This window comes from Dipodomys merriami, unplaced genomic scaffold, assembly GCF_024711535.1.
Source record: "Dipodomys merriami isolate MVZ:Mamm:240054 unplaced genomic scaffold, mDipMer1.0.p SCAF_91, whole genome shotgun sequence".
Lineage (NCBI taxonomy): Eukaryota > Metazoa > Chordata > Mammalia > Rodentia > Heteromyidae > Dipodomys > Dipodomys merriami.
The window spans coordinates 449,049-465,848 of record NW_027206524.1 but is presented as its reverse complement, the minus strand read 5'-3'; the positions used below and the strand labels follow the sequence as shown (position 1 = coordinate 465,848).

General features: G+C 38.4%; 1 protein-coding gene across 4 annotated transcripts in view; it reads left to right on the top strand.

Moving 5' to 3' along the window:
• Positions 1-1,435: 1,435 nt before the first annotated feature.
• Chek1 (checkpoint kinase 1) overlaps positions 1,436-16,800 on the top strand; it is a 35,574-nt gene continuing 20,209 nt past the window's right edge. Inside the window, exons 1-12 of one of the 4 annotated variants that reach the window (XM_070013575.1) lie at positions 1,436-1,539; positions 2,193-2,277; positions 3,181-3,404; positions 5,229-5,293; positions 5,380-5,449; positions 5,951-6,139; positions 7,437-7,541; positions 9,148-9,243; positions 13,395-13,503; positions 13,990-14,167; positions 14,439-14,570; positions 15,987-16,088. In XM_070013575.1, coding sequence (XP_069869676.1) covers positions 2,213-2,277; positions 3,181-3,404; positions 5,229-5,293; positions 5,380-5,449; positions 5,951-6,139; positions 7,437-7,541; positions 9,148-9,243; positions 13,395-13,503; positions 13,990-14,167; positions 14,439-14,570; positions 15,987-16,088 — 1,335 coding nt within the window. In that variant the 5' untranslated portion in view covers positions 1,436-1,539; positions 2,193-2,212. Of the gene's footprint in view, positions 1,540-1,786; positions 1,844-1,952; positions 2,278-3,180; positions 3,405-5,202; positions 5,294-5,379; positions 5,450-5,950; positions 6,140-7,436; positions 7,542-9,147; positions 9,244-13,394; positions 13,504-13,989; positions 14,168-14,438; positions 14,571-15,986; positions 16,089-16,800 lie in introns of those variants that run through there. The other 3 variants (XM_070013576.1, XR_011370139.1, XM_070013578.1) reach the window with 3 other exon arrangements.

Here is a 16,800-nt window from a genome sequence, read left to right as displayed (position 1 = left end):
TTTATTCTTGGAAGTTGTCTTTTAAAAACTGACCTTTTACTGTTTAGAAAAGCTAGCCTATAATCCTAGCTACTCAGGAGGCAGAGATCTGAGGATTGCAGTTTAAAGCCTTCTGGCAGGAAAGTCCATAGATTCTTGCCTCCATTTAAGCAGCAAAAAAGCCAGAATTTGGAGCTGTGGCTCAAGAGGTAAGGCACTTACCTTCAGCAAAAAAGCTTAGGGACAGTGCCAAGGCCCTAAGTTAAAGCTCCAGGACTGGCACAAAAAGTGTCAGAAGGGAACACAAGACTGTTCTTGAATGTGCTATCTAGGAACTGTGCAAGTCCTCTTCATATTTTTTTTCCAGCACTCAGTAAAGTAGAAAATAACAGAAGGAATTATTTAGAAAATCTTGTTTTATTACACAAATCCTAAATTGATATCATAGTTTGAAACTTCATACATAAGCAGTTTCAGTCTTGGTTTTTGTACCCAGATTTCTTCTTTAAGACATGTGTTTGTGCATGTTACATACTTTAGTTTATTACTAACATCACAGTAGCTAGTTATGTTGAGTTTTGAGGATGGGAGAATTTATTGGGAATGATCCTACCTATGCTTTGAATTCTCAGTCTGTTAGCTGTTGGGGAACACCTATGTCAGTTTCCCCACATTATTAGTGGTGGTCAGGTCTTTTGCATTTACCTTTAATTTGGTTAGTTTAAATTTTGCATCATAAATTACTTTGCTTTCTCATCAGTATAGATACAGGGTCTATCTAGTTAAATGGCTCAGGCTGTGCAGAAGCGCTGTACTACACACGGACTTGCCTTTTTCTTTTCTTTTGGGTCCAGTCGTGGGGCCTGAACTCTGGGCCTGGATGCTGTCCCTCAGCTCTTCAGCTCAAGGCTAGCACTCTACCACTTGAGCCACAGCGCCACTTCCGGCTTTTTTCTTTGTGCTTATGTGGTGCTGAGGAAAGAACTTGCCTTTTTCTTACACTTTAAGAAATCAGAACGAGAAGGCTAGTAGAGCTAAGCTAGGTAATGGTCTTCCCGCAAAAAAATTAGTTTTGGGAGTCTGCACAGACAAGGCAAAGTTAATTACCCAGCCACGACCTCCCGGACTCGTGTGGCTGGTCGTGCCAGAGTATCCCAACGGCTGCTGCTGGCTACGGGCTCTGGGGCTTGGTGGGGCGCTCAGGCCCTGGTCAGTGCTGCCGGCGGCCGGGTCCGGTGCTCGGGTCACCGGAGGGCCGCGTTGCCGGGGTCCCGGGCAGCCAGCGGTCCATCCGCGGCCCACGGTGCGCGCGGGCTCGGATGGAGGCTTCGGCGCCGCCTCGGATCGGCACCTTCCGACTGCCTTTTCATCCTGGGGTCCCGTACGGGCGGCAGCTCTCCGACTGCAGTCAGCTTCGCCGCCGGCGGAGGAACCCGGTCGGCGCAGTCGGCCTTGCCGTCCTGCTTTACGGCAAGAGTGCGCGCGTTTGCGACAGCGTGACGCAAGCGAGTTTTGGCGGGAAAAAACGCTGCATTTGGATCTGCGTGGCTGCGGGCCCAGGTAAGGATGGGCGGCCGTTGTGGTTCCCAAGTGCCCTAAAGAGCTAGTTAAAGGTCTAGACCCGCGAGGAAGGGCCGACTGAGAGTGTTATCGCGATGGCGGAAGGGGACGGGAAGATGCAGCGGAGGAGGGCAGTTTCGGAGAGGGATGGGTGTGACCGTAGGGAGGGTCCCCCTTGCACCGGGGGACCGCAGACTCCGGGCTGGCCCCCGAGCGCTGGGCGTCGAGTTTCTGGGCCCTGGCCTTTTCTTGTGATTCTTGGGGCAGTTGGCCCCGCCCCGGTTTCCTCAGGGCCCTGGCACTGGTGAGCTGGTGGTGAGAATGAGACCCGAGCTGGTGGTAGGAGGGGCCGCCCTGGCCTTGTTCATTCGAATTCCTGCCCTTAGGCCAGATTCGCCCCTCCCTGCGCCTGGGCAAAGCTTTACTTTTTCCCTTGGGCCCTCGGGCAAGCGGAGTTCAGCTGCGTGGGGAGAATGGGGATTGCGGGTTTGACGGCAGAAACGCCTAAATTTAGGCTTAGAGTTGCATAGAATGTGTTGGAGATGTGCGTGGAGCCCTAGAGCAGCTGTGGGGAATCCTGTGTGGAGGTCTAGAGTAGGGTGGTGATCGGGACTTAGACTCCTTCCCCTTTTCTGGGTTGCTGCCTTTTACAGCCGGGCTGATTGGCGGAGTCATGGCAGTGCCCTTTGTGGAAGACTGGGACTTGGTGCAAACCCTGGGAGAAGGTGCCTATGGAGAGTAAGTTTGAATCCTGATTTTATCTTGCCTTCATGCTTGCTTTTCGAGCCTGCGGTCCGAGTATGTATGTATTGTTTTGTAATTGTATATTGAGATATTTGCACTTGGAAACTGATTAGTGTGTGAAGTTACATAAGCTTTCCTTAAGGATCCACACTTTTTTTTCTCTTTTACCCCTCCCCCACTCTTGTGTTTGTTTTCTTAATCTTTGTTTAAAAAAACAAAAACAACAAAACAGCCTAAGATTTGTTAAAGCTATGGTTTTTGTAACTAACCACATTGTTTTGGGGTTTAAGTGTGGTGGCTAAATGAACAAATGAACCGACCTTGGGAAAGACCTGCCTTGTTTTTTCCTTATTGGCTCCTGTTTTGTAATCCTCGACAAGGTTTCTAATATTACTGTGTGCTTCTATTTCCTCATATATGAAAAATAATACCTTATGCCTGAGCAATTACATATCTGTAGCATGAAATTAGTAAATATTAAGGTGATGCTGTTATATCAGTAGAACACGTAAGTAATGTGTATACCCGTGTACTCTCTTTTATCAGAGGTTAATGTCTTGAGTGTACAGGATAATGTCTTTTTTAAGAGTTTTAAGTATACCATTTAACAATTGAGAAAGGAATAGTATCTGTTAAGAACATGACAAATCATTAACTGGTTTCTTCTTGGTGGAGAAAGTAATAGTTTGGGATGCCACAGTTAGTCTTTTAAAGTATTTTTGTTCACTTTTTTTTTCTTTTTGCTAGCTTATCACTTTGTAGCTCACTGGCTCTGGCTCAAAACCCATTAATCTGTTGAAGCTGGGATTATAGGCATGCATCATTAATCATTTGAAGTGTTAAAGGAAGTAGAATTCACATGTTGGAATGTTATAACTCTTCCTTTTCTTTTTGTAGAGTTCAGCTTGCTGTGAATAGAATAACTGAAGAAGCAGTTGCAGTGAAGATTGTAGACATGAAGCGAGCCATAGACTGTCCAGAAAATATTAAGAAAGAGATCTGCATTAATAAAATGTTAAACCATGAGAATGTTGTAAAATTCTATGGTCACAGGAGAGAAGGCAATATCCAATATCTATTTTTGGAGTACTGTAGTGGAGGAGAACTTTTTGATAGAATAGGTATGGAAAAAATTTTAAATTTAAATAAGATATAAAATATTGAAATATTTACTCTAGTAAATTTTGTACTAAGCCAGAGTTTCTGAATTTGTATTTTTAATCTTAGGTAACTAGATGGTCAGTTTAGAATTACTTAGATAACAGTAAAATTGAAGTAAATTGTCTTTTTTTTTTTTTGCTTTTGCAACTTGCACTGGTCTGAAAGAAAATAGTCATTTAAAGAAAACTTTTCTCAAGTTATATGTAACTTAAATGGTCTTGTTCCAGATTACAATTTAAGAATGATAACTAGTTTTATGGTGATGTATTAAAAACATCATTTTCCTGAGCGATATTTCTCTTTTTACACTTTCTAGTTTCATGACATTGTATATACTTACAGATTAAAAATAATAGCATGTTTTTATATTTCCCTTTGTTTAAGCAAAATAATTGATAATTTTCTAGGATTGCTTTAAGAACACTTTGTTATACTATTTAAATGTTCTCTGAAGATTTAAAGGATTGATTAAACAACATTGAAAAGTACATAAAATATTCTGTGGATTTAAACATAATAACATTGTAGAATAGCAATGATAATATTATTATTATTATTATAGTACTAGTGTTTGAACTTAGATCCTTGTGCTTGATGACCAACAGTCTAACACTTGAGCCATGATTCCAGTCCAGAAATTACTACTTTAAGACATAGCTTCACTGTGTAGCTTAGGCTGAACTCAACTCACAATTCATTAGCCATAGCCACCTGATTGCTGGATTATCACTGAGCAAATGAGTATCACCATGCCTAGCTTTAAATTAAGTATTTACATATGTTTTTATTAAGGATTTGTTACTATTAGAATCGAATGTCAATTTTAGGAGATAGTTTCGAGGAAAAGGGATCATTTGAGATTAAAAAGTAACTGACAAGCTAGGTACTAGTCAATGCCTAGCTACTCAAGAGGCAAGATCTGAGGATAGCAGTTTGAAGCTAGGAAAGTAGAAGTAGAGCTGTAGTTTAAGTGGTAGAGTACTAGTCTTGAATATTAAAAAAAAAAAAAGGCTCAGAGACAGAATCCAGACCCTGAGTTGAAGTTCCAGGACCAGCACACAAAAAAAGAGCAATAACTGACAGAACATTTTTTAATAAAATTTTCTTAAAGGGACTTCACAGGCATTCATGGCTTTCTCTTGAAATGAAGTGTAATTCTGCTAAGTAGTGAAATTGGCTTAGATTGTCCTAGACTTCCACATTGCCAACTATATTTCAAGATTGAGACCACATTGGCAATTATATTTCAAAAGTGAGAGACATAGTAGCTTAGTGTTTGAACAACTTAAGGGAGAATGTTTACTAAGTAGACCGACATTGTCTTAAGAGTAAAATAGGAACTCTATAAGATATGCCTTAATATTCTTGATTTGGATGGTAGTTTGTTATTAAGAATTTTCCCGGGCTGGGAAGGTGGCTCAGTGGTAGAGTGCTTGCCTTGCATGCATGAGGCCCTCGGTTCGATTCCTAAATACCACATAAGCAGAAAAAGCTGGAAGTGGCGCTGTGGCTCCAGTGGTAGAGCGCTAGCCTTGAGCTGAAGAGCTGAGGGACAGCGCCCAGGCCCAGAGTTCAGGCCCCATGACTAGCAAAAAAAAAAAAAAAAAAAAAGAATTTTCCCATGGTGTTAGTTTAGGAAAATATGAGTTACTAAGTTAGTGTATCTTTTTTTTTTTTTAAACTATAACCTGTTGCAAAAGTACAATCATAAATGTCTAGATATAAATTAAGAAGCTATGGTTGATTATATTTTTCCAGTAAGCTAACTTTCAAAATTCCTGTAGAGCCAGACATAGGCATGCCTGAACAAGATGCTCAGAGGTTCTTCCATCAACTCATGGCAGGGGTGGTAGGTACAGTTACCTCTTTTCCTTAAAGTTAGTATGAATAAAGCAAGTTGCCCATTTCTAGTATGTCTCTCTACTTTTTCCTTAGGTTTATCTGCACGGTATTGGAATAACTCATAGAGATATTAAGCCAGAAAATCTCCTTTTGGACGAAAGGGGTAAGTTTTAGCACTTTCTCGTTGCTACATTTCTATATAGACACACAAAGCAGCAATATCTATTGAATGAAAGAATTTAGGTGACTAAGGAAGGGTCAAATCTAACAAGTTGTTTTCTTGTTTTCATTTTTTTTTTTGCCACTGCTAGGTCTTGAACTCAAGCTCACTTTTGGCTTTTTTGCTCAAGGCTGCTATTCTACCACCTCTACTTCTGTTTTTTTTGCTGGTTAATTGGAGATAAGAGTCTATTTTTTTTTTTACCCTAGTTGGTTTTGAATCACAGTCCTTAGATTTCAACCTCCTGAATAGCTAGGATTATAGGCATGAGACACCAGCACTCGACTATTCTCTTTATTAATTTTGGTCATTTTCAGATAGAGAAGTTCTTCAAACCTCAAGTATCACCATTAATATTTCCAATAAAAACAACCTTGTAAGTACATATTTGTAAATCTCTTTTTACCCAGTACTATAGCCTCTTTTTGTTTTGTTTTTGTTTAGATAACCTCAAAATCTCTGACTTTGGCTTGGCCACAGTATTTCGGCATAATAATCGTGAGCGTTTGTTGACGAAGATGTGTGGTACTTTACCTTATGTTGCTCCAGAACTTCTGAAGAGAAAAGAATTTCATGCAGAACCAGTTGATATTTGGTCCTGTGGAATAGTACTTACTGCAATGTTGGCTGGAGGTAAGCACTATTTAGTTATGCTAAACTTCTGAAAGTTAGACTTACTCTACCAAAATAAATCCATATTTATTTAATAGTATTTGAGTAGTGTCTTAATCACCTTGGGCTGCTATAATAAGATATCACGGACTGAGTGGTTTATAAGTAATAGAGATTTATTTATCTCTTAAAATTCTGGAGGCTGGAATCTGGGATGAAAGTGCAAACATGGTCATGTTCTAGTAACATTTTTCTTCCTGGCTGCAGAAGGCCATCTTACTGGGTCCTCACATGACATAGAGCAAAGTGAGTAGAAGGAAGCTCTCTAGTGCTTTTTCTTAAGAGTACAGATCCTGTCTATGAACACTCCCACTGTCTTGGACCTAATCACCTCCAGAGATCCACCTCCACATATCCTATTGTGGGTTAAAATTTTAACATAGCAAGTTTGGGAGGGTGGGGGGAGTATAACCTGCAAGGGTTTTTTGTATTTAATTGAGATATTTACAAATTAACATACATGGGCTGGGAATGTGGCTTAGTGGTAGAGTGCTTGACTACCATGCATGAAGCTCTGGGTTCACTTCCTCAGTACAGAAAAAGCTGGAAGTGGCGCTGTGGCTCAAGTGGTAGAGCACTAGCCTTGAGCAAGAGAGGCTCAAAGACAGTGCCTAGGACCTGAGTTCAAGCTCTAGGACTGGCAAAAGCAAACAAACAAACACACACAAAAAAAACCAAATTAGCATACATTAGCTATACAGAAGGTTTCATTATGGTATTCCCATACATGTATACAAAGTACCCTATCTCCATTATCACCTCTATCAGTCTTCTTTATCTTCCCCTCCTAGTGGTTTTTAAATGAGATACAGTTATGAGGTAAAAATTACAATGGCTATCTCTCTTAAGATAACATCCCCCTCAAAGCCCTCTGGAGACCAAACCTAAGGTCTTACATATGCTAGGCAAACACTCTGCCACTGAGCTTACTATTTACTACCCCAGGGGCTCCATTTTTAGAGCAAGGAATGAATCATCTATCTTTGGAGCACGACCAAGGCTCTGTGAAATAGTTTCTTAGTTGGAAAACTATATTGAATTATAGTAGAGGCAGCATTTTATGGATTTGTATGATTATTTTTCTGTGATCTCTTTTTTTTTTTGTCGGTCGTGGGGCTTGAACTCTGGGCCTGGGTGCTGTCCCTCAGCTCTTCAGCTCAAGGCGAGCACTCTACCACTTGAGCTACAGCGCCACTTGTGATCTCTTTACTGTATATATACTTACACAAACACTCAGAGAACTGTTTTTCATTTTTAGAATTGCCATGGGACCAGCCCAGTGACAGTTGTCAGGAATATTCTGATTGGAAAGAAAAAAAAACATACCTCAACCCTTGGAAAAAAATCGATTCTGCTCCTCTGGGTAACTGGGTTATCTTTATTGAAAGTATTGATGTCCTGGATAATGAAGCCTTGTGCTATTTGAATTTTTTTCCTTACATTCCTTTTCTGATTTAACTTTTAGATAGTTAGAAAAATAACCTTTGGTACTTTTTAGAAAATGTAAATAAAAATTAAGAAAGAAAACCCCCATAATTCCAGCACTCAGAAACAATAGTTTTTTAAAGAATATTCTGATATGTTCTTCTATACTTTGTTGTAAGTACATATAACGTGTGTGTTAAATATGTGTTATTTGTAAGTACATGTGTTTTAGAAAAAATTTAATCTTACTGCATGTATTTTATAATATTTTTTATTTTAATGCTCTCTGACCATTTTCCTATGTCTTCAATTATAGGTATCCATTGTTTTTAAAGGCATCATTCTGCCATGTATGCCTTATTTTTCCAGATCATTCTGTTGAAGATTTAGATTTTTTGCCCCCAAATTTTCATTTAGAAAAGAGACTTGATAGGCATCCATTAATCTGAGTCTGAATCAGAAGCAAAACTGTAGGATAAAAGGTATATGTAGTTTTTTAAAGTATTATGGTTTACCTTACTAAATTATGTTCTAAAAATGTGTACTATGTCATGAGTCTGTCAGTTTACATTAAAAAAAAAAGTTTTTACTATGGTGCTGTTTTTTTAATACTAATGAAGTTGAATTACCCCCCCCCCCCTTTTTTTTTTGGCTAGTTTTTTCTTAATTTCAGCAAGGGGATTTATGTTTTTTCTTTGAGGGCTTGTATCCTTTGACCTCTACATTTGTTACAAAGTATTTTCCAAAATGTATAATTTATCTTCATTTTTGTTCATTTTGTTATTGAAGAAGTACTGTATTTCTCAAATTAATAATCTTGTCATTTTTGGTTTCTGACTACATTCTTGTTTTCTCCTTCTAATATTATACATAAAAATGTTTTCCTATGTTTTGATGTAGTATTTTTATGGCTTCATTTTTAAATTGAAATTTTTTGGCATATTAGATAATTTTGGTATTGGGAAAAGTATGAATTTTTAAAATTTATTTTATTTTTGAGACAAAGTCTTACCAGAAAGTCATGAACTTGCTAAATAATACAAGCTGGCCTCAAATTGACCTTTCTGCTTTTGCTTCCTAAATACTGAGATTAAAGGTATAGGCCAGCATGCCCAGATTATATTAATTTTTTATTGTAAGTATAGACAGCAGCAATGAACAACTGTGTGAAATTAAAACAACAATATGGCAACTTTATTCTTTCCCTTCTCCAGAAATCATATGCAGACTTAGGCCCAAAAAGAATGTATTCCAGCTGGGTGCTGGTGGCTCATGTCTATAATCCTAGCTACTCAGGAGCCTGAGATCTGAGGATCACAGTTCAAAGCCAGCCCAGGCAGGAAAGTCTGTGAGACTCTTACTTCCAATTAACTACCAGAAAATCAGAACTGGTGATGTGGCTCAAGGTGGTAGAGCACTACTAGCCTTGATTCAAGTCCCACAACCAATACACACACACAAAAAAGAATGCATTCCTTACTGTAAGCCATAGACTTTTCTGTTAGCTCACTCTTTTGTAAACATTTCCTATGTTTCATTCTCAGCTCTACTTCATAAAATCCTAGTGGAGAATCCAACAGCAAGAATTACCATCCAGGACATCAAAAAAGATAGATGGTACAATAAGTCACTCAAGAAAGGTAATTTTCTTAAAAACAAAAGCATTTTCTCTAGCTATGATAACAGTCATCTTCATCTTCATGGAAAATATAATTTCTGGAAGAGAAAACAAATATAAAGAGTAATTTTATTAATAACTACAAATGAGAAAATTGTGACCAAGTCTAAGGGGAAAAAGACTTTCCTTCCAGAGAAAATGATAGGAAATTTGAGATTTGAAGATTAAGAAAATGACAAGGGCTAGGAAGGTGGCTCTGGTAGAGTGTTTGCCTTGCATGAGGCCCTGGGTTTGATTCCTCAGCACCACATAAGCAGAAAAAGCTGGAAGTGGCACTGTGGCTGCAGTGGTAGAGCACTCACCTTGAGTTGAAGAGCTGAGGAACAGCACCCAGACCCAGAGTTCAGGCCCCACGACCAGCAAAAAAAAAAAAAAAAAAAAAAGAAAATGACAAGGACATATATTTAGTTTCAAAAGATCTTTTGGGAGCTAAGTACTAGTAGCTCACACCTATAATCCTAGTACTCAGGAGGCTGATATCTCAGGATCACAGTTCAAAGCCAGCCCAGGCTAGAAAAGCCCATGAGACTCATCTCCAATTAACTGCCAGAAAACTGGAAGTGGTGCTGTGGCTCAAAGTGGTAGAGTACTTGGCCTTGAGCAAAAGAGCTCAGGGATAGTGTCTAGGCCTTGAGTTCAAGGCTCATAATCAACCAAAAACAAAGAAAATCTTTTGGCTACTAGTCTTTCTTCATCCTCATCATCCTTAATAGTATTTTTGTATGTCAGTGTGTGTAAACTCAGGGCCTTACATTATTGTTAGTCTTTTTCAAGGCACTTTTGGCTTTTTGCAGGTTAATTAGAGATGAGTCTAGCTAGGCTGGCTTTGAACTTCCTGAGAAGCTAGAAAACAATTCTGGAAGTGTTTTTTGTCTTTTAATGAATAGGAAGAGGCTGAGTGATACAGGCTTTTACAGTAGTGGCTTAGATGTGAGAAGATAGGAGCTCATAGTGGGTGATTAGTACTGGCATTGGAGAAAAGGTGGATTATTCCAGAGCTGTTGACGAACTTGAATTGCTAGGAGTAGTGAGGTCTCTTACACTTTGTTTCTGATAACTAGGAGGAAAAATAGATTTAGGAAGAAATTTAATTTGTTTTTAGACATATTAAATTTGAGAACCTAAGTAAAAATTGCTCATTAGAAGTGTGTGTGTGTGTGTGTGTGTGTGTGTGTGTGTGTGTGTGTGTGTGTGTGTGTGTGTGTGTGTGTGTGTGTGTGTGTGTGTGTGTGTGTGTGTGTGTGTGTGTGTGTGTGTGTGTGTGTGTGTGTGTGTGTGTGTGTGTGTGTGTGTAGGTAGGACTTAGTAGACTTGAGGCATCACTTTGGGAAATTTAAACCAAGGGATTTTCAGTGGGTTTTAAAAGTGGGGGAAAGAACATCTGGAGAATATTGTAACAGAGGCTAAGGGAAGGAAATAGATAACATTGGCAGGGACTGTTAAGTAAATTCATAATACGAATCCTAAATTTTCCATTGGATTCCATTGGTGGTTTATTCATGATCTTAACAAGAACAGTTTCAGTGAAAGTAGTACATTCTGGAGCACATTGAAGTGTATGGGAGATGTGAGCACTGTGAATAAGAGGAAATGGGAGAATGGGAATTTAGAGACAATAAGGAATTTTTATCTTTTTGTTCTCATTGAAGGCCTGCTCACCCCTGAGGATACTGCTTCTCTAACCAGTGCATGTTTTCTTTCCCACATCTTGTCCTTGGGTTTGGAGATGGAGCAGCAGATATCTTCTTTGTTACTTTATTCAGTCTTCTTATGTTTTTCCCTCTTCCATTTAAAACCTCATCTTATCAGACTATCATTCATTATTCTCCTCTTACTATAATCACCTTCTGAATGAGTTAGGGTATTAAAGGGATCATTCTTTCCAACATGACTTGTAATTTTGTCTTTTACTTTTTATGTTTTTATGTAGACCAGGCTGACCTCAAATTTGTTATCTTCCTGCCTCACTCTCAATTGGAGTGCTAGGATTGTAGACATGAGCCACCATGCCCAGCTTTGTTATGGCTCTTCACAATTTGTGAATATTCATTTCGATGATCCTTTCTATATCCTGAATTCATAATTTCTCTTCAGATATCCTGCTGTGATACCAGTATATCTTATATCTGGCTTCTTTCCTCTAATAATCCTTGATTATATGTGGATGTAGAATACATTATACTATCTTTTCACTTTTTTATTCTCCTTCATCCATTAGTTCCATCTTTACCTATCTAAAATTCAAAGATCAGTCATTGTGAATGACTTCTTTGCATTCCTCTTTTTTTTTTTCCTTTTTTGTGCCAGTCCTGAGCTTGACCCACGAACTCCAGGTCTAGACACTGTTCCTGAGCTTTTGTGCTCAAGGCTAGCACTCCCACTTGAACTACAACTTAATTTCTAGCTTTTTGGTGGTTAATTGGAGATAACAGTCTCATGGGCTGTCCTGCCTGGGCTGCTTTTGAACCTGATCCTCATATCTCAGCCTCCTGACTAGCTAGAATTATAGGTGTGAACCACCAGCACCTGGTACATTCCTCATTTTCTACTTTGCCTTTTTTTGTTGTTGTTGTTGGTTGCGGGGCTTAAACTCTGGGCCTGGGCTCTGTCCCTCAGCTCTTCAGCACAAGGCTAGCGCTCTACCACTTGAGCCACAGCGATACTTCTAGTTTTCTGATGGTTTGTTGGAGATCAGAGTTTCACAGACTTTGCTGCTCGGGCTGGCTTTGAACCGTGATCCTCAGATCTCAGCCTCCTGAGTAGCTAGGATTACAAGTGTGAGCCAACAGCGCCCGGCTTGTCCTTGTTTTTTGTACATCAAACTCAACCCATTTTTTTTTTTCGGGGGGGGGGGAGCTAGTCCTGGGGCTTGAACTCAGGGCCTCAGCTCTGTCCTTGAGCTTCATTTTGCTTAAGGCTACTCTCTACAGCACCACTTCTGGCTTCTCTGAGTAGTTTATTGGAGATAACAATCTCATAGACTTTCCTGTGTGGGTTCGCTTCAAACCACAATCCTCAGATCTCAGCCTCCTGAGTAGCTAGGATTATAAGTATGAGCCACCAGCACCTGGCTTCAAGCCAAATTTTTTTATCTACTTTATCCTCATACCTGTTGACGTTGGAGAAATTATATATTCAACAATGATCATTTTAATTCAGAATCTAATCTCAAATGGGCCTTTAATGCTGCTAGTATTTATATTGTCTTTCCCTATTACTTTTGAGAATTTTCTAGTAGAAAAAGGAAAACTAATGAAGCCAGAGAAAGAGATGAATTGCTAGACAGTAGCAAGAGTTGATTTATCTGTGTAACAATTTATCTATAGTCATAGGGCACACAATAGGGTCTCTGTGGGTAGAGATGATGGTGGGAACTTGCAAGGTTCTATTCAGCTTGCTTCTGTTCCTCAGTGAAATAGGAAGTATCCACAAACTCAGATAAGGGAAGTATTGACAGTAAAAAAAAAAAAAAGTTCTGATTATTTAGCTAGATCTTTGTCTTTATAGAACATCATGTGTTAACTATAAAAGAGGCATTAAAATTGTTGTCTTGCCAGGCACTGGTAGCTCATGCCTATAATCCTAGCTACTCAGGAGGCTGAGATTGTGCAGTTTGTGCAGGAAAGTCTATGACACTCTTTATCTCTAATTAACACGTAAACACATGCATACACACACATATATATACACACACATATATATACACACACAAAGCCAGAAGTGGAGCTGTGGCTCAAGTGGAAGAGCGCTATCCTTGAACACACAGAGAGGCTCAGGGACAGTGCCCAGGCTCTGAGTTCAAGCCCCAGGACTGGCAAACATAAATAAATAAATAAATAAATAAATAAATGTGGCTTTAGCATTATAACCCTACATTTGGACCATACAAGTCACAATTTATGAAGTTTGGGAAGTTATAATTGACAAATCTTAATTTATTATTTGACTACATTTCTTGTAAAATTATGTACAAAGAGCCTGTCTTTGTCTTACATAACTACTGCATGTTTAATACTTAGAGTTAGTTGTGGTTTTATGAATTCAAGTTGCCAGTAAGGTTAGTTAGTCAAAACATATCTGCATAAAAAAATTTATATTTGTTTTATTTTTCAGGGGCAAAGAGACCCCGAGTCACTTCAGGTGGTGTGCCAGAGTCCCCTAGTGGATTTTCTAAGCACATTCACTCTAATTTGGACTTCTCTCCAGTAAACAATGCTTCTAGGTAAGAGTGATAAAATTGAAGTAGTTATTGAATGTAATATTCCCTATTAAATGCTAATATAGTATATGTTTTTCTTAATAATGACCATAGTTTTATCATTGAGATTGATTATGTGATATAAGAATTGTCTGATCGGCTTTACTTAATGGTATATTTTCAACTCTGTGAAGTAGTGTATGTCTCTAGTCCCAGCCATTTAGGAGCCCAAGGGGAGGGAATTGTGACCTCAAGGCCTTGCCTCAAAAAACAAAATAAATGAATAGTTGAAAAAATAATAAAGCTTGGTTTTATTTGGTGTACATAGGGTGATAATGCAGTCAGGTAACTTGAGGGGATGGGTGGGATTGGTAAAGTTTGGGGAGATCAATGGAAGGGGTGACATTGATCAAGATGTGTACAACTACTTAAAGATACCTTTTAAAAATTATGCTAAAAACATAAAAAAGAAATGCTTAAAAATCCTTTTGCCTTATCTTAATATTTCAGTGAAGAAAATGTGAAGTATTCTAGTTCCCAGCCAGAGCCACGGACAGGTCTGTCCCTATGGGACTCCAGTCCCTCATACATCGATAAATTGGTACAAGGGATCAGTTTCTCTCAGCCCGCATGTCCTGATCATATGCTTCTGAATAGTCAATTACTTGGTACTCCAGGATCCTCACAGGTAACAGAACTTAAGTTTCCAAATTAATAGTGGTTGCTGTTGATTTTTATTATCTCAAGTCTTTTTCTTTTTTTATCTTTATGTGGGAACCTGGTATATAGCATTAATACTTAAAATTTATACATTTTTGTTTTTTGAATAAGGAAGAAAGAAGAAGAAACCTTCATGAAATATAATCCTAAGTCACAACAAAGAAATTCCAGAGGAAATAGTTACGATATGACTATTTTTAGTCACAATGGATTCATTTAGCTTTCTTATTTGACTTTAGAATCCCTGGCAGCGCTTGGTGAAAAGAATGACAAGATTCTTTACTAAATTGGATGCAGATAAATCTTACCAGTGCCTGAAAGAGACTTGTGAGAAGTTGGGCTATCATTGGAAGAAGAGTTGTATGAACCAGGTATGTTTCACTGATTTTTCACTGTCCTTTTTTTTTTTTTTAAATTGTGAAAATACCGTACAGAGGGGTTACAATTACACGGGCAAGGTTGGTGAGTATATTTTCCTCTTTTGTTTCCCCTTCCTATCCCTTCCCATCTCTTCGGTGCGCACCACTCCCTGCCAAAGTTGTAAAGTTCGTTTTTCGACATAACGACTTGTACATCTCATTGTTGCAGTGGGTCCACCTCTATCTCTATTTAAACGATTTGTTTTTGCCCTTCCCCTCCACAAATTATACCAATATCAAATACAGTGAGAGCAGGGGTTATACTGTAGGGGAGGGATCACTGTGTCTTTATGAAGAAAATTATGTTATTATGACGATAATTAAGTATTTGAATAAAAACTAGCAATGAATAAGGAATGATTTTTTTTTTTTTTGTCTTTTGTGCTGGTACTTGGACTTGAACTCAGGGTCTGATAACAGTTCCTTAGCTTTTTGCTTAAGGCTGGCCCTCTACACTTAAACCGCAGCTCTACTTCTGGCTTTTGGGTAGTTAATTGGAGATAAGAGTCTTAAAGACTTTGCTCCCTTGACTGGTTTTGAAATATGATCCTCAGATCTCAGCTTCTGAGTAGCTAGAATTCCTGGCATAAGCCACTGGTACCCAACTAAATAAGATGTTCTTTATTTTAATAACATTTCTTAAAAAACTGGCTGCAGTTTGTTATTTGCTGTTGTACCAGTACTGGGGTTCATCTCTCCTGATCCTACCTACTAATTTTATTGTTTCTATTATTATAATATAGTTACATACATTGACATTCTAATCTGTCTTTAGCTTTTAAAAATGTTGATGTTATGAAAGACAAATACTGGGGATTATTATGTACTAAAGAAACTAAAGCAGCCTGATAACCACATGCAATGCATGATCTTTCAGTAAATAAGATTTCTTTTATTTTTGGTCAGTCGTGGGATTTGAATTCAGAGCCTAAGTGCTTCATTGAGATTTGGTGCTTGATCAAAAACATTCTCCCACTTGCGCAACAGCTTTATTTACTGCTTTTATATGGTTAACTGGAGATGAGCAGCTCATGGACTTTCTGCCATGTGAATGGCGTTTATCCTTGATTTCAATTTAACATGTTGGTCTAATTGTCTAGTGCTTCCTGATCAGAGACACCCCTTTATTATTACCATACCTTTATCATCCTGCATCTCATTGGTTCTCTTCCATAGAATTCATATTCTTACAGATTAATTTGAGTTAGATATACACATTGAATGAGATTTTCAGCCTACATTATATAAAACTTATTGAAGTATTCTATAAAATTTTAGTTATGAAGTATTATTAACCTGAGATACAGATTTTATTTAGAATATTATTTTGCTCACAAATGTAGCTTGATCTTATTTTTATTGTCATAGGTTACTGTATCAACAACTGATAGAAGAAACAATAAACTGATTTTCAAAATAAATTTGGTAGAAATGGATGAGAAGATATTGGTTGACTTCCGGCTTTCTAAGGTATTATTTTAATATTCTTTTTTACAGAAATATTCCTATATATTTCTCTGTTTTAAATTGGCAGTATTGTGATTTGATCTCAGGGCTTCACACTGGCTTAGCAGATGCTTTAGCGCTTGAGCTATGCTTCCAACTAAATTTTTAAAATGGTAGTATATTTTATATAGAGCTATCCATCTGCACTTTAACTTCGTATAGTTTCAATTACTTAAGGACATCTGTAGTTCAAGAATATTAAGGTTCCAGAAAGAAACAGCTGATTAGATTTTAGTTGATTATGGTTTTGAGTGGCATGATGAACTCTTACTGCCGCACTCCATCCCACCCGAGATGCGAGTCATCCTTTCTCCAGCATAAAAATCTTACGCATAGATTTCTTTTTTTTTTTTTTTTTTTTGGGTCCGGTCGTGGGACCTGAACTCTGGGCCTGGGCACTGTCCCTCAGCTCTTCAGCTCAAGGCTAGTGCTCTACCACTTGAGCCACAGCGCCACTTCCGGCTTTTTTCTTTTTGCTTATGTGGTGCTGAGGAATCGAACCCAGGGCCTCAGGCATGCAAGGCAAGCGCTCTACCACTGAGCCACCTTCCCAGCCCACGCATAGATTTCTGTTATATAGTACTTATCTACTACTCACTTGGTGCTGATTTGATTCTCAGGTTGATTGTTTCAATGTTATAATACTTTTGTAGCTTCCATTTTCTTTTTTTCCTTT